General features: G+C 39.7%; 1 protein-coding gene across 2 annotated transcripts; it reads right to left on the reverse strand.

The window, feature by feature from the left end:
• Positions 1–133: 133 nt before the first annotated feature.
• LOC143038628 (tubulin-folding cofactor B-like) lies at positions 134–21,851 on the reverse strand. 2 transcript variants are annotated; one of them, XM_076208094.1, is made up of 7 exons: positions 21,694–21,851; positions 16,290–16,425; positions 13,426–13,584; positions 11,860–11,953; positions 9,428–9,570; positions 7,535–7,656; positions 134–1,865 (listed from the first exon to the last, which is right to left on the reverse strand). In XM_076208094.1, the coding sequence occupies exons 2-7, from the start codon at positions 16,407–16,409 to the stop codon at positions 1,748–1,750; spliced, it is 756 nt and encodes a 251-aa protein (XP_076064209.1). In that variant the 5' UTR covers positions 16,410–16,425; positions 21,694–21,851; the 3' UTR covers positions 134–1,747. The 2 variants fall into 2 exon arrangements, with proteins under 2 accessions (XP_076064209.1, XP_076064211.1); XM_076208096.1 differs by having other exon boundaries at positions 13,441–13,584; positions 21,694–21,850.
• Positions 21,852–23,180: the final 1,329 nt, after the last annotated feature.

Consider the following 23,180-nt stretch of genomic DNA (forward strand, 5'->3'; position numbering starts at 1 on the left):
CTATATCCTTGATTTCAAATTGTAATTAATTTGAATTCATGTATTGTTCTATCCTTGGCTCTAACCTTCTAAGCTATTCAATATTTATGCATCTCTATGGAAAACTATTCCTTCAAATGCTTTAGACATGTAATTTTCCTTAATTTGCTTACATTACCACTTAAAGCCCTCACATCTTTAATCATGAGATCCCTTGTCAATGCAATCTATCCCCTTTAGTGACCAGAATAATGTAATCATATCACCTTTCTCTTTGATCTTACAAAATTGGCAGATAAGGTATATCTGCTAGGCTAGGAACCTGTTTGGTAGCAGTCCTTTGTACTTTCCCAATCTTGCTTACATCCTTCAATCTGTGTATGTGTGGATGTGTGTGTATAATAAGTGAAATAAAATCTATAAACTACCAGCAGTTTTATCAAAGATAATGAATACAAAATTTTGATATTTACATCTTACTATATGGACAGAAGACAGGGGTGAATGGAGAATAGTTGTATATGGATGATGTGATGCATGAGGTGGGGGGTGAGGTAGTATGTGTGAGCAAAATTTGACGCAGCCCGAAGGGATTTCTCCCCGTCTTCACCTTTTATACATGGGGGGACAGAGAGGGGGGTTGCCGATGTAATGAAGCGGCCTTGCTGTGGATGTGCTGTGTATTGTGGCACTGCTTCCGACCCAGGGCAGTGGACAAGGTGCAGGGATGACCGTCATCCAGGAGGTGCTAAGATAAGAGGGAGGGTGGAGGGGTGTGGAGTGTATTCAGGGATGGAATGGGTGGGAATGATTTTATGCCTTTTACTTTTTGGCTACCTCCCTTGTAAGGGGGAAAAAGCCTTGGTATATGTATGTATTATATGTAACATACAAAACCTAAAAAAGTTTAATACGAGGGTTGAAACACAAATGTATGCTAGTTTTTAAAGTAACCTATGTATTTCCAGACCAAACTCTACATATATTTCTCATGAGTATCATAATAGTCAATGCTATGACAATATAGACATTTGATAAGGGATCATCCCTCTGTTGACTTACCTAATGATGAAGACAAATTTACATACAAATACCATTTCCTGCACTGTTCACTCATCATTCCTTCAAACAATAGTGGCATACTCATCTATAAATAACTTACCTACATTCAACCAAACAATTTTACTAAATACATTTGGTACAATTCTCAACACCTTTCAATCTCCTGAAGACAAATTTATCTATACAATTAATGGAATTGCAAAAAAATCAGATTATTCTAACAAGATCCCTAGTCTGAAAGATTTTGTAGACCAATAATATAAATTCTGAACAAGGTATATTACAAAACTAGGATACCATTTCATAATTAATCTTTACATAATCCTATTGGAATGTCAACATTTGCAGCACAACCAATCATAGAAATATCAAGAGACCATCACACTCATACCTTTAGAATCTTTCAAAGGTTAATATAATCTTGGAAATGTTCTCTTACAGGGATTCTGACTAATCGTTTTTATTACATCACAGGTTATTTCATATAGTGTGTGGATAAACATAACCTGACACAATGTATCATGGAAAAGAAAACTAAATTCTTGTTCCTTTTTTTTAACCTTTGGGACACAAATAAAAGGGTTCCCATTTACATAATTGCTTCAAGAAAAAGTTTAACCTGGTGCTCTATTACTAGTGCATTTCTTTGCGACATTTATACACCCACTTCAAGCAAACAAAAATCAAACAAGGAGTTCGTCCTATTTTACATTTCATCCTCCTCATCGTAGCTAATTTCAGGGAAATCGCCCATTTCCACGTTAGAAGGTCGTGTGAAGCCTCCGTACTTGTTAGGTGCTTCAAAATAGCGTTTTCCTCCTACACTGCTCAGAGAAAAGATAAATAAATTAATGTCAGATATTTAATTCTAAATTATTCATTACCATGAGTGATTAGCAAAATATTTTTAAATGAAGAGCAAAATATTCCTAGACACAAACTGACACTCAATAGCTACAGCAACATACGACAACTCAATTTACGATACACAAATAAGATAATAACTGTAAAATTATGTCCAACATGCTCAATGTATTGGTAATAAATAATATGCACATACTATTGAGAGGATTAGGAGATGATTAGGAGAAGAACAGAGGGAGTAATTGGCGAGGAACAGTGTGGATTTAGGACAGGTAGAGGTTGTGTAGATCAGATTTTTGTGGTAAGACAGATATGTGAGAAAGCTATAGGAAAAGGTAAGGATGTTTTTTGGGCTTTTATGGATCTGGAAAAGGCTTATGACAGGGTAGACAGGAAGGCACTGTGGGAGGTTTTGCAGATATATGGGACAGGAGGAAAGCTTCTAGGAGCTGTCAAGAGCTTTTACGAGAGTAATAGAGCATGTGTCAGGATTAGAAATGGCGAGAGTGAGTGGTTCGAGGTAAAGGTGGGACTTCGTCAGGGATGTGTTATGTTGCCCTGGTTGTTCAATTTATACATGGATGGGGTGGTGTGAGAGGTAAATGCAAGGGTGGTGGGTCAGGGGTTGGAGATGTTTAAAGAAAATGGAAAAAAATGGGAGGTGAGCCAGCTGTTGTTTGCGGACAACACTGCGCTTATAGCAGGATCAGAGGAGGGATTGAGGAAGTTGGCGACAGTTTGGGAGTGTGTGTGAAAGGAGAAATTTGAAGGTAAATGTGGGTAAAAGTATGGTGATGAGATGTACAAAGGGTGAAAGTGGCAGCAGACTGGAAGTGAGCATTAAGGGAGAGCGAATAGAGGAAGTAGATAGTTTTAGATACTTGGGTGCGAATGTGGCAGGAAAGGGTTGAGTGGAGGAGGAGGTAGAATGTAGATTGAGAGAAGCGAGTAAATGCCTTGGTGGATTAAAAAGTGTAATGAGGAATAGACATTTGGGAATGGATGCTAAGAGGAGACTGTATGAAGGAGTGATTGTGCCAACAGCACTGTATGGGGCAGAAACATGGAACATAAGAGAGGAAGAGAGAAGGAGTTTGAATGTGTTTGAGATGAGGTGTCTGAGAAGTATGATGGGGGTTACTAGGCTAGAGTGAGAAATGAGGAGGTGAGGTAGAGAACAGGGGTGGTAAGGGATTGGGAGATAGGGTGGATGAAAGAGTATTGGGATGGTTTGGACACATGGAAAGAATGAGTGAAGAAAAACTAGTAAAAGAGGTATAGAAGGCAGATGTGGTGGGAGTGAACATGAGGGGGGTGACCCAGGATATGATGGATGGATGGGGTGAAAGGGGCTTTGGGGAAGAGGGGAATGTCTGTTGAGGAAGGACGGGAGAGGACAGAAGACAGGAGTGAATGGAGAATGGTTGTATATGGATGTTGATGTGATGCATGAGGTGGAATGGGTGGGGAGATGGGGGGGTGAGGTAGTATGTGTGAGAAAAATTTGACGCAGCCTGAAGGGATTTCTCCCCATCTTCTTTTCTGAATGAATAGACAGAGAAGGGGGGTCGCAAATTTAATGAAACAGCCTTGCTGTGAATGTGCTGTGTCTTGCGACACTACCTCTGACCCAGGGCAGTGGACAACATGCAGGGATGACCCATCATCCAGGAGGTGCCAAGATAAGAGGGAGGGAAGAGGGTGGATGGGAGTGGAGTGTATTTAGGGATGGAATGGGTGGGAATGGTTTTTATGCCTTTTTCTTTTTGGCTACCTCCCTTGTAAGGGGGAAAAAGCCTTTGGTATATGTATGTATGCATGTACATACTTTTAATTATAAACAATCACTGCAACTAAATGGGGAAAAAAGGATGTAATAGTAATCATTGCTTATTTCAAGTTCACCAACTAAAAGCCTGCATCCCTATAGCAGTCATTCCGAATCACACATAGATCTCTGTATTTATCTAGTTGTATTATATGACAAGGGGAGCTATGCTTGTAGTGACCCGTCTTTGTATCTCACATCTAGTTTGTTCTTAAATTCTTGTATGGTGTTTGCAAACACTATTATTTCATCAAGTTCGTTCCAGACATCCACCACTCTGTATGGATTTTTTTTTGTTTTTTTTCAGATTTCTTCTATAACTATCCTTTTTGAGTTTCTTTTCATGTCCCTTTGTTTTTCTTTAATAAACAATCACTGCAACTAAATGGGGAAAAAGGATGTAATAATAATTATTGCTTATTTCATGTTCACTGACAAAAAACTTTTTTTTGTTCAGATCTCTTCTATAATTATCTTTTTTGAGTTTCTTTTTATGTCCTCCGTTTTCCTTTTATCCCACTTTAATAAGTCTTCTCTGTCAAGGACTTTCATGCCTTTCATGATTCTGTAAATGGACAATAGATTGCCTCTTTCTCTTCTTTGTTCCAGGGTTGGTAGTTCCAGTTTAGACAATCTTTGTTTGTATGTCAATTTTGAAAGTGTTGGGCCCTCTTTGTTGTTGCTCTTTGGATTTTATTTTCCTTGTATTCTTTTTTTTTTTTGTACTGGGTGTCCATAGTGTCGCAGTGTACTCCAGTCTTGGTCTTAGCCACTTCACTTCGGGGCACATCGCACGTATTGCAGCATTAGCTTCCAGACGTGCGATGTTGCGTCATAATAATCGCATTATAAAAAATAAAGTCACTGCTCAATCGCTTGTTCTCTTTCATCCGTGAATTTTGATAACCATAGAAAATATGATGAAGCCAGTTTAGAGAGAATGACTACAATAAATATAATCAAGACGCCGACGTCGGCATCATCGTGTACCCACTTGCTCATCATGATGCCTACGTAGGCGTCACCGTATAGAAGTGGTTAACAGTGTGACTAGTATTTTTTTTTACCACTTCATCCAAGTAATTAAAAGCCACCTTTATTGATCTTAGTAAATTGTAGGTTTCTCCAACTATTTTGTTTATATGTTTGTCTGAGGATATGCCTTTGGTGATAATTACTCCTATGTACTTTTTGGAACTAACTTTCTTCACTTCCTTTGTACTGATTTCATATTGTCCTGATATTCATTTTTACTTTTTCCAACTTCCATTATACTACATTTCTTAATGCTGAAGTTCACTTTCCAAATTTGACTCCATTCCCAGACTTTGTGCAGATCTCTCTGTAGTAATTCACAGTCTTTTTCTGTACTTACTTTCTTTAGTAGTTTTGCATCATCTGCAAAGTTCATTTAATATTCTACACCTTCATCCATGTCATTTATATATATATATAGCAAATGTTATCTGAGCCAATACTGAACCCTGTGAGACTCCACTTATCACTTCTTTGCTGGTCAAGTTTTTATATCTAAGTATCACTCATTTTTCTCCCATGCAAGAAATCTTCCATTTCAGTAATTTTCCGTCTACACCTTCTGTTGTTTTGTTTTTTCTTAATATTTTTTTTTTTTTGTGGTACTTCATCCAGGAAAGCACAGTCTGCCCATCTGTCCATTTCTTGCATTATATCTATTAACCTTGAATAAAAACAAATCAAGTTTGTGGCACATGATCTTCCCTGTCTAAAACCAAACTGTTTTGGATTTAGTATATTGTTTTTCCTGTCTGAGTGGGTTAGGGTGTCCTTACTTGTGACAAAGGTCGAGGGTATGGCGGTTCAAATCCTGCCACCAGCAAAGTTGAACCAAGGACATGGTTCATTCAATTCTATGCTACAAAGTCCTCTGTGAGGGGCACTGTCCTAGCCTTCCGATAGGGGGGAGTTTGTGATGTTAAACCATATCATCATCATCCAGATGTTTAGTCCATCTACTTTTGATAACTTTTTCACAGATTTTAGCTATTGTACTTGGAGGTGCCAAGATGGGAGGGAGGGAGGAGGGTGGAGGGGAGTGGAATATATAGGAAATGGAATGGGTGGGAGTGGTTTCTATGCCTTTTTCTTTTTGGCTACCCCCCCATGTAAGGGGGGAAAAAGCCTTTGGTATATGTATGTACAGGTAAACGTCGACTTACGATGGCATTAGGTTTCGATAGAGCCATCGTAAGACGATCTCATCGTAAGTCGATCCCCACTCTGTTCCGTGGTCACTGTACCTAGCCTACCTGTATATTCACCACCAGAGATACTGAATATAGCCTATTAAACATGTACAGTAGTTTATTTAATTATTTTTATCCTTTTTACCATATTCAAACACTATAATATGTATTTTCAGTACGGACCTTAAATCTCGCGGGCAGCAGCCAATGCCAGCCGTACGACGTGACGTAATAATACTCGCATCATAAAATATAGTCACCGCTTATATCGATCGTTCTCTCTTTCACCCGCGAATTTTGAAAACCACAGAGAATGGGATTTAGGGCACATTTGAGAGAATGTAAAAACACAGGGGCGACTACAATAAATATAATCAAGACGCCGATATGGCAGCGTCGCGAATCTACTTGCTCCTCATGACGCCTATGTGTGCGGCACCGTATGGAAGGGGTTAAATTATCATATCGTCGTCGTCGTCGTCGTCATCGTAAAGTCGAACAATCGTAAGTCGCGGCCATCGTAAGTCGACGTTTACCTGTACTTGTAAGGGTAAAGGTACCACTTAGAGGCCATAGGCTACTGTGCAGTGCTTTAACCTGCTCAGCTATAGAGGCTGCAAGTTTGAGTCCTGCATGCGACAGTCATGAAAATGATCTGTTTGATGTCACTGTCCACTTGCAAATTTCTCACATAGTTACAAATGGTGAAGAGTGAAAGGGATTTGTTACAGTCTTTACCCCCTCCTATGAGTGGGCTCAGGTCTCTGGTGAAAAAGGAAATGGGGCCGCAGAGAGCAATCTTTCCTAATCTCAGGAACCAGTATGGTTCCGAGTTCCCAGACTTTTGTAGCCTCTGTAGCTGAGAGGGTTAAAGCGCTGCACAGTAGCCTTATGGCCTCTGAGAGGTAGGTTCAAGTCCTGCATGTGACGGTCATAAAAATGATCAGATTGATGATGCTGTCCACTAGTGAATTTCTCACATATATATTCATATACACATACACATCAAAGGTACTTGTGAATGGGTACATGACCTACATTTTACATTACTTGTACAAATATTCTTACTGATTTTCCTAACACTGTGGGACCAATGACATACTTGTGGTGATCCTGCAAGATGGACCACAGTTTCCCATTTTCAAAACTCGTCAACTCCCCCTCACCTCCATCAGGTGTTGTCCTATAGGGCTGATAATTAATCAGTCTCTGGGCTGGGCCCAGGATCTCTCTCTCTCTCTAGTTTCAATAGCATTTCTTGTAACTTTTCACAAATAGAGCTGACAACTGGTAATTGCTCCTTTCCTCCTACTACTGTACTTCAGCTTGTGATACTGATATAGTCCCACATCACTAAAACACAGATAACAGTCCAAAATTTCTTCCCATAGAGATCTGCGGGAAGGCCCAAGGACCATTGCCAACCACTGTGGAGCTGTAGGTTTTGCACTAGCCTAAACTTGAGGCAGCAATTGTTATATTTCTAACACTGTCTAAAACAATAAATCAACTTATAAACATTATTCATAAAACATGTCATTAATGAAACTATCAAATCTTGTGTTTGTAACCTCACCTGCCATCATTCTTGCCAAGTGGTTCATCATACTTCACTCCGACCCAAATTCCTTGACTGAAGTGAGTCTTCCCAATAAACATGACGACACCTCTTCGTGTTGGTTCACCCTGGACACGGACCTTCAAACAACAGACATGTTGACAATCCACATATACATTAACATATCATCAACTAAGCCAAAGTTAAATGCATTCCAAAGTCAAAATATAACCTTTGTACTGACAGGTATGGCATGACAAGGCAAGGGAAACATGGAGGTCTGTAGAGTTTTTATTAGGGCAGTAACACACCACTCCACTGGTTTTGACTTGTATCTTCCTTAAAAGTTGGTATTATAATCCTCTGGCTGATTGACAGGCCCTTAAATCTACTAGTTGTTGTTGTTGTCGTTCCCTAGACTGTCTGTCCGAGCAGTCCCGTCTCCCCAAGGAATGCCATAGCCAAAACTGGGTTTTCCCACAAATCCTTTATAGAGCATATGTTGTGTTGTTTGCGTGCACGATTATGTATAATGCAGTCTTCCATTATGTGTTGTATGGTATGGGGTGAAGTGTTACATCCTGGGCAGCTGTTCACAACGCGATCATCCAGCCTCTTCTGGTAGCTTAGAAGTGCTGGGTGGTGACCGCACCGCAGTCTGGCCAAGTGGACTCTGTCCTTTCGTGGGAGAGAGGATTCAGAAGGGTGGATATCAGGGGGTCTGGCATGCAGCAGTGTGTTGTCTTTCAGTGTGTTAATGGAGCGGTGAGTGATATGATTATGAATATGTTTCCGGAGGCTGGTATTTGGTGGTTGTGGAGGAAGAGAAGAGAGTATCTGTGCGTGATAAAGGTCTTTGGGTGTTGTTTTAATGTTTCTTGGTGTGAGTGGGTGTTCTGCTATGTAGTGTAGCGGGTGTAATGTGTTTGTGGTGGCTGCGGCAAGTGTTTGTGTGCCTCTCATGTCAAGGTGGTCCTTGACTTTGAGGACTTTTGTTTCATGGTGTAAATGGTCTGTAGGTGTTGTATTTGTGCAGCCTGTAATTGTTTTTAGGGCTTTGTTTTGTATGATTTGAAGGGTGTTGTGGTGTGTCTCACTGAGATTAGGAGCCCATGCAGGACTCGCATAATTCAACACTGAGCGTATGCATTGTTTGTATAGTGGTATATGAGTGTCTTTGTTTTGTCCAAATGTTGTTCCAGTGATTGATTTAAGTGTGTTAAGTCTGGGTGTGCATTTGTTTTTTATGTTTGTGATGTGTTGTTTGAAAGACATGGATGTATCGTATGTTACACCAAGAATTTTCGGTGTGTTTGTGTGTGGTATTAGAGTGTTGTTGATGTAGAGATGAGGTATGTATTTGTGTTCTTTTGTCCAGTTGGTGAGAAGTGTTGCTGTAGATTTGGTTGGAGCTATTTTGAGTCTGTTTGTGATGAACCATGTGTTGAGTGTGTCAAGGTATGGCTGGATTATTTCTGCAGCTTTGTCTGTGTTACGATGTGTGCATGTGATTGTTATGTCGTCTGCGTAGGAAGAGATTTGTATTTCTGAGGTGTCTGGCGTGGGTAAGTCATGCATGTATAGATTAAATAGTGTGGGGGATAGAACCGAGCCCTGTGGTACTCCGTTCTTAATATTTCTGATGTGCGATGATTGGCCATTATACGACACTTAAGCATTCCTACCTGCCAGATAATTGGCCAGCCATCTAAATCTACTAGTTGTTGGCTTAGCCTAGTGACAGTGTCTGGCCTCTGGCTTCTCCACCTTTTGGTTGGTCATGTTATCTGACTATAAGCTACTGTCATTCCCAGTGGAGGATTGATGTCTTACCACTGGTCTAATAAAGGCTCTTCAAGAATCCCATATTTCCCTCCCCTAGTCTTCCCACAGATACAGTACACTCATTACCTCACATCTTTCTCCAACTACTAGAGAGGCTGCCTTATCTGATTCTGCTTTCTTTTCAGCCTCTTTCTGCTCCGTAAGGCGTGCCTGTTCCTCTTGGTTGTATTTACCAAGCTTATTACGCAGCAGAAATGATCGGACACTATCTGCAAAGGAATATTTAGCATTCATGGACAAGTACAGCTCAAAACATTCAAGTACATTTTTATGAACAACACCTTTTTTCTTCATAATCATATATATATATATTCTGATCCAGGGCAGTGGACAGGATGCAGGGATGACCCGTCATCAAGGAGGTGCCAAGATTAGAGGGAGGGAGGAGGGTGGAGGGGAGTGGAATATATAGGAAATGGAATGGGTGGGAGTGGTTTCTATGCCTTTTTCTATTTTGCTACCCCACATGTAGGGGGAAAATGTCTTTGGTATATGTATGTATGTATACATATATGAAATGTATGTATATATATATATATATATATATATATATATATATAAAATACCACATATATAAGACAAAAAGTCATCTGCATCAGAAAAAAAAAAAATCTCTTGTTATCTTATTATTTGATGTATGGCCTTACAGTGTTTCTTAAAGATTTCTGGATTTTTACTTGTTAAAATTATTTACATTTTTCAAAAGTAATACAAGTGCTTCTAACTATAGGCTTACGCACAAAAAAATGCAGGGCACATGTATATTCTTGCTTGCCTTTCTAAATAATATTAATATTAATAATAATATCAACAACAATAATACTCTATCTACTGAGGAGGGCTTTTCCCCCTTTATATGGGAGGTAGCCAAGTCAAAAGGCATGTACCCACTCTCATCCACCACCATGTTTCCCTCTCATCTTAGCTCCTTGTAGATGAAAGGTAATCCTGGTCTCCTGCCCACTGCCCAGGTCAAAAGCAATGCAGTAAGACACAGTACATCCACAACAAGGCTGCTTCACTCACACTGTGACCCTCCTCTCTCTGTCCCCTCATACAGAAAATAAGAATAGACGGGGGAGAAATCCTTTTGGGCTGCATCAAAATAACATCTACACACAACCTTTCCCAACCCCAATGCCCATCCCTTCCATGCACTGCCCACTCATACCTACCTCCTGCTTTCTCCCTTCCATCCATCTCATTCTTGGTTGTCCCCTCAAGTTCACTTCATCCACCTCTGCCTTCCACACCTCCATTACTAATCTTTCTTCGTTCAATCTTTCCATGTATCCAAACCATCCAATACTCTTTCACCAGCCCTATCTGTCACCTCCCTTTCCAATACACCAAAAGGCCCTTTCCACCTTATAAGAGGGGTGGCCTAGTCAGGGCACACACCCACCTTTCACCCATCCCATACCCATCCAATTCCTATTCATTGTCTCTTTTATCTCAGCTGGAGGATGCAGGTCTTCTACAAGAGAGATCATGGGCAATGGAGTGATTGTTCTATCTCAGCCCCTAATGCAGAGGTTCTCAAATTGGTAAATTTCCATGCATAAGATCCAGATAAGATCTCAAACAACCATCTAAAACACCTTGGTCCAATTACAATAAAGGCCTTAGTTGATATTTTCAACCATAGTCTGTACAACAATATCCAATCTGGATAAGAACCCATATTAATAGGGAAAAAATCCATCTGAAAACCCAGTTTCCTACAGACCAAATCCAGGATGCAAAGCAACACAGAAAACCTCCAGAAAACGTCTTTTTGTCAACCCTGTTGTAAATCTCTAAATCCATGAAAATCCAAATGACATCTTTTCCTTTTGCTAAAAAATTTCTTGCATATCTGTCTTCATGCAAAAACCAGGTCTGCACAACTTTTTTTTTCCCCCTCTGAACCCACACTGCAATTCCTCCTAATCCTATTAACATCCATACACCTTACTACACTTAACAGACTGGCTTTCTAAAACTACTATACTCATCCTGGTCCCCTATTCACTTGTATAGTGGAACTATATGTGCACTCCTCAAATCCACCAATACATTTCTTCCTTATACTCAGATTAAAATCCATGTGAACAAGTTGTATAGACACGGTAAAGGAAACATGGACTGGAGGTGAAGCTTTTATTCCTGACGTTTCGTCTATCTATCGACTTTCTTGAGAAAGTCTATAGATAGACGAAACGTCAGGAATAAAAGCTTCACCTCCAGTCCATGTTTCCTTTACCGTGTCTATATATACTCCGATTATAAAATATCACCAGTCATTTCACTAACTACTCCACTTGTCAACCAGATGCCTTACAAAAAATATTAACAATGATAGAAGAAGAAGAATAAGAAGAAAAATAATAATAAGAATAAGAACAAGAAGACTAAGAATAAGAAAAATAAGAAGAAGAACCTAGACATTACTGAATGATGAGATAGTTTACACAATTTCAATAACAGTGATGTGTAAGACTTGAGATGCTACCAACCATCCCTTTTGTTGTATTCGTCCGCAGACAACTCAAACTTGTCCACCTTGGAAAGGTCATCATATGCTCCCTGCTTCTGACAAGAGTCAGTCACCTGTGATATACAAAATTTATAGAAATTAAAAGAATCATCGAACTTTACATATTAAAGAAATTCATTGAAAATTCACAAATTGAATTCAACTCATTTTTTTATCTTTATGTCAAAATTAAGTATAGTAAACACTTGTGTATCCAAACTGATTCAGTTAAGCCTATCTGGACATTACTATATGTGTATATTATATATATATTATGGCCATGTGTGTGGGACAGGTATTAGGTGGGTGTAAACTCCGACTTGACCAAACCTTTCATAGATGTTCGTTTTGACTTGAGCCCTTTTTATAAGAGAAGGACTTCTAATATATAAATAAATGTGGCATATGGGGCTGGGGCTATGCTCAAGGGGTCCCATCATTTATCTTCATTAATCAAATTTTGCCTCACATTCACTTATACTGTTGGGCTGGATTACTTCTAATTTGTTCTACAAAATGACATATCTAATATACTTTAAGCAACCTGACTTCTCTAATTCTTTGTTATGACTTCTTTCATATTAAGAGGTCCTATCTGTCAACTTTTTCTATTCCTCTCTTTGTCCTAAATATCACTACCATATAAACTCTCTCTTCACTTCAATGTGGGTAGTTCCACTTTTTTCCACTCTCTCCTTTTATGTCTTTTCATACAGGATATAAATATACAAGTAGCCAGCACTTTGTGAAAACAACTCAAATCAGTCAAAAATTTCTTTTCAATAAACAGAAAAGATAACAGCCATGGTTGTTTAGTCTATATATCAATCAATCAATCTGTTACCCCAAGTCCCTCTTGCACTAGACCCACAGCTCCCAGCTAACCAGCAACAGCTATCTGCCAACTTTGAAAGATAAAAGAGAAAGAGGTGATATGATTACAATATTCAGGTCACTAAAGGGTATATATTACAATGACAGTAGAGATCTCTTGATAAAGGATATGAGATCATGAGAACAAATTAAGGAAGACTTCATGGCTAAAGGATGTAAAGAAATAGTTGGAACAGCTTAGAGTAATATAGCTCAAGCTGAAACAATACATGGATTCAAATCTAAATATGATATTTGGAAATCAAGGATTTAGATTAAGTTGAAATTTTACATGAATCTAAGGCCAAGTATTATAAATTGGAAAGTAGTAGATAGGACCCAAGGAACATAGCCATTTTCTTGTGTACTACAGCTAGGTAAATATATACATGAAAAAAGACATTCAAACAGTCTGCTATACTACAACATAACTTATGTAACCTAATGTACTCATACAATTGGCTTTCATGGTTTGTGGTTTTTAAGAGACAAGAAAAATTATAAACACATCAGTTTCATTTCTGATGTAGATACTGTATTCACTGGGAGAGCAATTGATATCAGCACTACCAGCCATAAACTAAAAATATGGATGTCCAGGAAATAGCATAAATTTGGATAAGATGTCCAGATGCACGAGTAATTACTGTACTCTCAACATTTTTACTCAGACCTCATTCAATCTTACATGAATTCTGTAATTATCTTCAATAGGTAGTGAACCAAGAAGAGCTGAATTGTCTGTGATGGGACAAACCGGCTTATCCTTCTCATCTAATATCTCCAACTGCATACTGCCTGCTGATGCACCGGTTACCAGCTCCAAGCGATTCTGTGCATTAAAAATTACAAATATAAATCTTTTTAAAATATGTACATGTATACTCATTACCTCACTGTTAACTTGGGTTTCTAATAAACTTATGTTATTTATTCTAATATACAGATACCTTTATTTCAATTAATTATTTAATTTACATTGAATATTTCTTTAGAATGTATTGAAAAAGGGTGACCACCAGTGATTCGGTAGAACAATTGGTCTGGCAAGGCTTTGGAACTCAGGATGCCAGAAAATCGGTGATGTACATGTACAATTGTATTTCTAACATTTTTTCATACATGGAGAGCTGACAAATGGTGACTGTTCTCCTCTCCTTGCCACTTTCTGCCAGTGACATGGAATTGGTCCCACATGGATACTACACAGGCAACAGTCCAAAGTCTCTTTTCAGGGAAATCTGTGAAAGGTTCTGAGGACCAATGCCTGCCACTGTTGTGCTGCAGGTTTTCTGCTATGTGAAACTTGAGGCAACAGTTAATTACATTATACATATAAGTACATACACATACATATGTACAGTAAGTCCTTGTTATACGGTACATATGCATTCCTGAAAACCTTACCGCAAATTGAAATTACCGTATACCGAACCCATTATAACGTGTAATAATAGGATATGGCAGACATACCTTCTCCCTGCTCTTTCCTCTTCAAAATATCTAGCAGATACCATATCTGTGAATTTTTCTTATTGTAAATAGAATCGAGGGTAGTAATTACCAAATACCGTAACTGTGAATTTACTGGATAAAGAATTACCGTATAAGGAGGACCCACTGTACTGGGGCACTGAATTCAAGGTACGAGAACAGTAGCGAGATGAAAGGTTAGACTTAAGAGAAATGACAATTGGGGTACCACAGGGCTCAGTAATGGCATTCAAACTGTTCCTATTGTATAAAAATGATATAATCAGTCGTGGGTGTTGCGATAAGTAAAGCGATAATATTGCTTTAACCAGAAAAATTTATCGCTTTCAAATTTCCCGCGATAAATCCAGCGATAAAGTAGAAGACGAAAAACCGTTACGGCGGGAGGTTACAGGCTCATTGTTACGCGGCAAACAGATATGGTGTTTTAAGTGTAAAAAAGATGTTTTTAAATGCATAAGTAGCAAAAATAGAGTATTTTTGAATTTATCACAGGATTTATTGCTTCAAGGTATCTTGGAAATTTATCGCTTTATCGTTATAGGACTAATTTATCGCTTTATCATTATCACTTTATTGCAAAATTTATCGCTGCCCACCACTGGATATAATGAATGGATAGATAGCTATACAAACTTACTTCTGGATGAAGTCAAGATTATGAAGCGAGAAGTGATGAAAGTAAAAGACCTAGATGAAATAAGGAGTGGAAAATTAATTCAATGCAAAATGTAAAATCTTGGAACTAGGCCAAAGCAGAAAAATATACAATATAATACATATAAAATGGGAAATTAATGAATAACTAATACAAAAGAAGGAGAGGAGCCAGGGACTTCAATCAGGGATAATCTACAGTATCACCAGAAAGTCACAAAGAAAATAACAGGAAAGATTTATACTTTATTGAAAAATATAAGAGTATTACTTCATTACATGGAGGAAGACATGAAGATTAGTGAAAGTGTGATTTATCCCAGACTAGAATATGAAGCATTAGTGTGGTCACCAGATCTAAAGAAGGATACAGATTGACCTCTCATTAATGGACTATAAGGGGGTAATGGTGTCCGTTGATGTGAATAATCTGTTGATTTGGAGTGTTTTTTGTGTGTATGGGGGGGGGGGAGATCACCAAAAACACCGCAACACAGTGAAAACACCACAAACACAGCTAATAAACGTCCAAATGTCCACACCAATCCCGATCTTGTTAAATAGTAAACAAAACAAAGTGTGCACCATCACGCCATCAGCAACTCAGCGGACAAACGCCGAAATAACGGACACATTAACCCTACCCGCGAAATTTAGACTGCCGGACTGGACCAGCGGATTTTGTCCATTGCATCCGATATCCGGTGTCTGTTTATGAGAGGTCAATCTGTATAGGAAAAATTAAATGGTAGCAAACAAGATGATCCCAAGTATGATCAACAAGACATACAATGAAATTCTGAGAAAAATGGGTCTTTCCATATTGAAAGAGTAAAAAGAGAGAGAAGGGAGATGTCAAGATAGAAAGAAGAAGGAGGAGGATGAGGAAGAAATGTTTTATATATATATATATATATATATATATATATATATATATATATATATATATATATATATATATATATATATATATATATATCTGGAAGATGTTAAAAAGTATATCTTCCCACAAAGATGTAAAAATTATTTAACAAATTGGATGAAAATACAAGCAAAGCCAACACCATAAATGACTTTAAGGCAAGGAGACAGGACTCCATAAATACAGTTCCAATTCCATATAGTTTTCTGAGGAGAGAAGCAGTCACCAGATGTCACCTCTCCTCATGCAATAAGGCGGAGAAAATAACCGAAACTGATAAGGATATATACTGAGCCTAATCTGGATACCAAATGTCAGCAGATGGAGGCCAGGGTGATGAGGTTGTTGATGGGTACAACATAAAGCAAGGAGATAGTTTTCTCCAATATCAGTCTTGCAGAATCACTGTTTGAAGGTACCCATCTCTGGTTCATCCAGAATTCATTTGTACTTTCAGAACTCACCTTGAAGTCTCCAATGGTCAGACTCTTGTCGAATCTCCTCTCTGACGTAAAGTTTGTTAAGGAGCTGGTCACCCTTACATTGACCATAGGGGCTGAAATAACTTGAATTACATCTGCCATGTTTCCTTGCGAAAGCCTGCAAAATATTTACGAATATATGTTGATATTCAAATCAATACAAATATCCTCCATGCATGCACAAAATCATCAATGGTTAAGAGACTTGGAATTTAAGGGCATCAGAAAGGAGAAATTTAAACATGTATGAGAAATATAGTGGGGGTTATGAAGATGGATGGTGAGAAATGAGGAGGTGAGGGTGGAAAAAGTGGTGGCAGGAGTGATAAAAGAATACTGGGATGGTTTGGGGACAAGAAAGAGTGAAGAAAGAGGGAGGGTGGAGGGTGGGAGTGTATTTAGGGATGGAATGGGTGGGAATGGATTTATGCCTTTTTCTTTTTGGCTACCTCCCTTGTAAGGGGGAAAAAAACCTTGGTATATGTATGTATGTATGTATGTAAATAAATAAATAAATAGTAAAACAAATGATGGATAATGCATGAAAAATGTTGAATCTTGCCGCAGGAGCGATTTTTTTGTGGGGGATCGCTCCTGCTATTGGATTTGTGAGAGCGACATTGGAACTTTCCTGAGCGAAATCGCTCGTCACTCCCGTGTATTTTTTTTCGCTGCATCTCATCCTAGGTTGCCCCCTCATGTTCACACCCTCCACATCTGCCTTCCATACCTCTTTTACTAGTCTTTCTTCACTCATTCTTTCCATGTGTCCAAACCATCCCAATACTCTTTCATCTACCCTATCTCCCAACTCCCTTACCACCCCTATTTTCCTCCTCACCTCCTCATTTCTCACTCTATCCAGCCTAGTAACCCCCATCATACTTCTCAGACACCTCATCTCAAACAAATTCAAACTCCTTCTCTCTTCCTCTCTTAAGTTCCATGTTTCTGCCCCATACAGTGCTGTTGGCACATCACTCCTTCATACAACCTCCTCTTAGCGTCCATTCCCAAATGTCTATTTCTCATTACACTTTTTAATCCACCAAGGCATTTACTCACTTCTCTCAATCTACATTCTACCTCCACCTCCACTCCTCCCTTTCCTCCCACATTCACACCCAAGTATGTAAAACTATCCACTTCTTCCAGTCTCTCTCCCTTAATGCTCACGTCCAATATTTTTATTGTCAATTTGAGTGAATCAGATGTTTATTTATATTAGAACCACTTGCTTTGCATTTGCATTTTTAAAATTTCCCACCTACAACCCAAATTTCCCAGCATGACATTCCAATTACCAGTGCTCTAGCTACCAACACAGATTGGCCTGACTACAAAAATGTAATTTTCGCAGGAAAATTAATTTTTCCCAGATACAAACCTGAGGTACTCCTTACAACAGGAAAGGATCCGTGCAACCTGCTCGTGGGGATGCCCCTCGGCCCATCTCCCCCCCAAAGTCCTCCTGTTCTCGGATGCCTCCAAGGAGGGCTGGAGAGCCCACCTCAACGACAATCACGTCAGCGGTTCCTGGTCCACACTCGGGGAAAGTAGTGGGCATATGTCGGACAATTCCTCGGTAGTAGCCTACCTGAACAGGCAAGGGGGCACAGTCTCCCAGGACCTTTGCCTTCTGACTATGGACATCCTCAATCTAGCTGAGAATCTCCAAGTGTTGCTCAAAGCTCGCTACATCCCAGGGAAGAAGAATGTCTGGGTGGACCACCTCAGCAGAAGGAGTCAGATCATCAGCACAGAATGGTCCCTCCATCAAGAAGTAGCGAACTTCATCCTCAACAAATGGGGCTCCCCTCTGGTGGACCTTTTTGCCACGCGATGGAATCACCAACTCCCAATATATTTCAGCCCTCTCCTGGATCCTCTGGCAGCAGGAGAGGACGCTCTTCTGCAAAGTTGGGACAACCTAGACACCTACGCTTTCCCACTGTTTCCCTTGCCCCAGAAGGTGCTCCAGAGAGCAAGAAATGCATCCAACCTTCAGATGACTTTGATCGCTCCTTGGTGGCCAGAAGCCCCCGATCTAGCAGTAGCAGAGCCCCTGGCCCTTCAGGGAAGACCAGATCTTCTACATCAATTTATCAATAGGGCTTGGCACAAGAACCCTTCAGCACTCAATCCTCACACGTTCAGACTATGATCCTGATCCTCCTAAAGAAGGGTTTTCCCAGAGAGGTGGCGGAGGACATGTCCACTCCTATTCGCTCTTCCTCAGCTAACCTTTATCAAGGGAAATGAAAATGCCTTTGCAGAATGGTGCCACTCCAGGAAAATAGTCCCAGATCAAGCCACCGTTCCTGAGATCGCCTCCTTCTTCCACTTCCTCAGGAAGTCCAAGAAGATCTCCCTCTCGGCAGTGCAAGGCTATAGGGCAGCACTAAATCAGGTGTTTTCTCTGAAGGGAATGGGCATAGCCCTTTCACCAGAAATTTCCATGCTCTTCAGGCATTTCAAAAAATCGTGCCCCCCAGGAAAATCAGTTCTCCTCCATGGGATGTGGCATTAGTCCTGAACTCTCTGAGGGGTCCCCCTTACGAATCCCTCCGAGATGCACATCTGAAGGACCTCACCTTGAAGACAGTTTTTCTTCTAGCCCTAGCATCTTTCAAGAAAGTAGGGGAGTTACACGCCATCTCTTATAGAGTTGCCCATTCAAAAGGATGGAAAGAGGTCTCCTTCACTTTCACTGCCAAAAACCAAGATCCTGCCAAGCCCGACCCTAGATTCTGGTCCTTTAGTGTTCCTTCCTTAGACGAATTTGTAGGGGGAGAACAAACGGATATAGTCCTATGTCCGGTATGAGCCACCTGGACCTACCTCAAGAGAACTGAACATCTTAGACCAGAATTAAAGAGGTTGTTCTTCTCTACTAAAGATAAGCCGAAGCCCATCACTAAGAATTCAATTTCTTACTGGATCAAGGAAGTCATCCGCAGAGCCTACGCAATGAACCACACTGATTGCCCTAAAGCGAAAGCCCATGAATTGAAGGCAGTAGGGACCTCCCTAACCTTCAGAACGAATCTGTCAATCAACCAGGTATCTGGAAGAGCCAGACTACATTCACTTCCTTTTACCTCAAAGAAGTAATGTTGGAATCTTTAGGGAACTTCTCCTTGGGCCCCATAGTGGCCGCCCAAGAAGTCCTGAAATGACATACCCCTCCCCAATAGCACACAGCCGAGCCTGACAACTCATCCAGGTTCTGGCTCGGCAAACACGGTGATAACTTTCCAAAGTCCTTCTCATACTCCTACATTCCCTTACCTCACCCGAGGGCTCTCAATCATTCCAAGGGAATCAATTCATGCCCTTCAGTGGTACAAAAGTGAATATAACCTGTCTGTCTCCACTCCTAGGAACAGAAATGGGTGCCCTTCAAAGTTTAGGGGAATGTATAGGGGTCTGGTCAACGTAAGTCTTAGCACACTAAAAATTTCCTTACGGAGGTTTTCCAGGCTAGATAACAACTTCCTTCCCTCCTAAGTCCAAGTATCCTATTGTAAGGAGTACCGAAGAGTTTGTATTCTTCGGAACAAATGTAATTTTTGCAGGAAAATTAATTTTTCCCTGATACAAACCTGAGGTACTCCTTACTTCTAATGGCCTTCCTCAACCACCCCTCTACAAGTTCCTTCTCCCTTGCCTGACAAACCTTGTGATTAGTTTCATTCATGGCTCAGAGAATGGAGCATAGTGTGCAAGACTTGTGGTGGAGGGGAAGGGCCCCCCCCTCCCCCTTGCCCCAATACGGCCACTTACTGAGGATAAGCATTGCCCAGACCTACGGAGTGAGGATTTTAAAAACACATAGTGCTTAGCGGTAGGAATCTTAACGCTACACGAAGTATCCGATACTTCGCGTGTAGTGCAATATTCCTACCGCTAAACACTGTGTTGTTTTAAAACACCTCACTCCATGGGTCTGGGCAACGGTTATCCTCAGTAAGGGGCCCTACTGGGGCACAGGGCCCCCCCCTCCCCCACAAGTCTAGCAATCATTACTCAAGACACAAAACACCTCATTTTACACTGCCTTACCCTACCCTTGCCCAGGCAACAACACAATAACTCTTGATAAAATTCTAAAATCATGCAAACATGGATATTTAACATGACATTCCAAGTTACCATCCAGTGCTATGACAATACCAACACAGAATAAGCCTGACTACAGAAACGGCTTTGATACAATCATTGCACGAAAGACACCAAACACCTCATTCACGCTGCCCTACCCTACCCATGCCCGAGCAACAACACAATAACTTTATAAAATTTCAGAATCATGCAAACATGGATATCTAGCATGAAACTTAGTGTCCAATAGCTCCTAACCTAATATAACCTAACCTAACCATTCCACAGAAAAAAGAAAAAAAAGAAAAAAAATTAGACATTCCAAATGGAAGAAAAGTGAAAAATGTGTGTGTGATATTGAAACAGAACCTATTTCTTTCTCTTGTGATTTCCAGGCAAATCCAGCTAGCTGTTACTAGTTATCTGGGAGCTGTGGGTATCCTGCAAGAGATCTGGGGCAACAGATGGTTTGATCCCTGTTATTCAAAGCAATAAAAATATCCAACAATCTATCTTATCACCAAAATATGTAACTACTTTATTTAGAATACACAATAGATTATTGGTAATTTATTTTGCAGTGTTTAGCATGGGTGTGGTGGAGGAGCAAATCATGTTGCAGGACAGTACCACTTCCATCAATCAGGATTGTCAGCATGACTAGAGAATTTAAAATAACAATTTCTAAAGTGACACTAACTGCTCAATTTCTTTATATAAATTTTCTATATCAAGTGAAGCTATGATTCATTCCAAATGTTAATTCCTTATTTAGTCTTGAAGACCCTAAAGTATGGTAGTTTCTAGAATTTGGGTGAATGACATAACTGCTCTGGATGAGTCATCCCCATTTACACCAACCATAACACTGGAAGCATCATTCTTACCATATATGTTAATATCTAAAAGTTATGCCTGATTTATAGGATTATACCGACAAAACTAGGATTACAATTGCCTTACTATGGACAAGTTCTGGTTCTCACACCATATAGGACTGGCAACTTAAACATCCCAACATCTGATGATACACGAGTGAAAATCAGCAATCCTCCTTCACTATCAAGTACTGAAATTAACTAATTTCTACACCTATTAGACGACTTTGCATGCACTCTTTACAGTTCACAACATTCCACACGGGTTTGTTTCTACATTAATTATTATGGCCCACCCAGTTACATGAACCTGGACAAGAGCTCTAAGTTAGTAAGTACATGACTAAAACTACGATGACAGGTAGGATAAAACATGTATAAGGGTTCAATATATTGTATACTACCTTATTAGAGCTTCAACTGGTATATTTTCTGTTTTCTTGGTCCAAGTAAGTTTATCTGGTTTCAGTGGCTCACAGCAGAAGTACAATGGCTCTGCGATGATTCACCTTCGATTACTGTGTTGTTTGGAATGTTCGCCTGCTGCTTGGAGAGGGGTGAGATCTTTCACAATGTATGTTTGTATGAACATTCCAGAAGTTACAAGAACATTCTTCCAGAAGTCTAGATTATCATCCTTTTTATATTGCCCATTAATATAAACAAGCCATGAATTTTTACTTTCACCGTACCAGGAAAAATACTGCATAATTGTATACTATTCTATATTTAACAAGGGCCTTCTCCCCATACCATGAAGGTAGCCAATATCAAAAAACATATACCCACTCCCACCCACCACCCTCTGATTTGATTTGATAAATTTATTACGCCTAGTGGCGGCAAGCAATTTACAAACTGAAGCAGTTACAGAGTGATGAATGTCGCGCAGGACATTGTGGAATCTAAATAAATCAATAGTCACCAAGATATGGAAATCTCATGAATGAATCCAAATTATTCTGTTAAAGATATTTGTAGATTATAATAGATAACATACATAGTACACATGTCATACATATGTACAGTATACATGCACATACATAACACATATACAATACAATATACTATTTATAAATAATCCTTATGTAATTATGATAATACTTAATTACATAAATATACGCTGCACCACCAAGATACAATACTAGTATGATATATGCATTGGAAATTTGCATAGTTAGTAAAATGCTTTGCTCAGTGGCGGTAAACAAAATATAAACTTATGGAGTTACAGAAAGAAACGTGTTGCGTGGGACATAGTAGAATTCAAATTAATTAACAACCACCAAAATGTGGAAAACTCATTAGTAGTACATCTAAATTTTCATTCTGTAAGAGATATTTACAAACATATATTAGATCTTGTCCCTGTGGTAGTAAGTCTTTCACTGTGGGACATGCGAGACAATAATGTTCGAGTGTGTTGGCGTTGGCGAGGTGACACAGCTTGCAGGTAGAGTAGTGAGGCACATCCTCAGTCTGGGAGACCTGCCACACTGGTCGGTAACCCAGCCGGAGTCTAGCACTCACTATATTGTGTCTACGGACCAGTAGTCCGTGTCGACGATATTTGTGTGAGGTGTCAATGAAGTTATCATAATGCTGTATGGAGACACTGTGAGCTCGCTCGGTGTTTCTACGATTCACTGTTAGGGTATGCATGGCTGAACACAGAATAGTTTTGTAATAACGTAAGGAGGGCGGGGTACGTACCACTGGTAATTTGAGAGCACACGCAGCCTTTGCGAGACTGTCCACAGTATCGTTACCCGCGATGCCTACATGAGATGGCATCCATAAAAAGGACACAACCATTGTATTATCATGGGCATAGGCCAATCGACACAATATATCTCGCACTATATGGTCATCAGCAGGTCTTGGAGAGGAA

Source organism: Oratosquilla oratoria, chromosome 24 (assembly GCF_046742065.1).
Source record: "Oratosquilla oratoria isolate Oo_2021 chromosome 24, ASM4674206v1, whole genome shotgun sequence".
NCBI classification, from domain to species: domain Eukaryota; kingdom Metazoa; phylum Arthropoda; class Malacostraca; order Stomatopoda; family Squillidae; genus Oratosquilla; species Oratosquilla oratoria.

What these genes read in the sequence shown, in the direction of transcription:
- LOC143038628 (XM_076208094.1), bottom strand. Translation starts at nt 16,409, where the DNA reads ATGGCAGATGTAATTCAAGTTATTTCAGCCCCTATGGTCAATGTAAGG. An exon ending in TGACCATTGGAGACTTCAAG is followed by an intron (nt 13,585 to 16,289) that starts GTGAGTTCTGAA and finishes TTTAATGCACAG; the next exon opens with AATCGCTTGGAGCTGGTAAC. An exon ending in TTCATGTAAGATTGAATGAG is followed by an intron (nt 11,954 to 13,425) that starts GTCTGAGTAAAA and finishes TGTATATCACAG; the next exon opens with GTGACTGACTCTTGTCAGAA.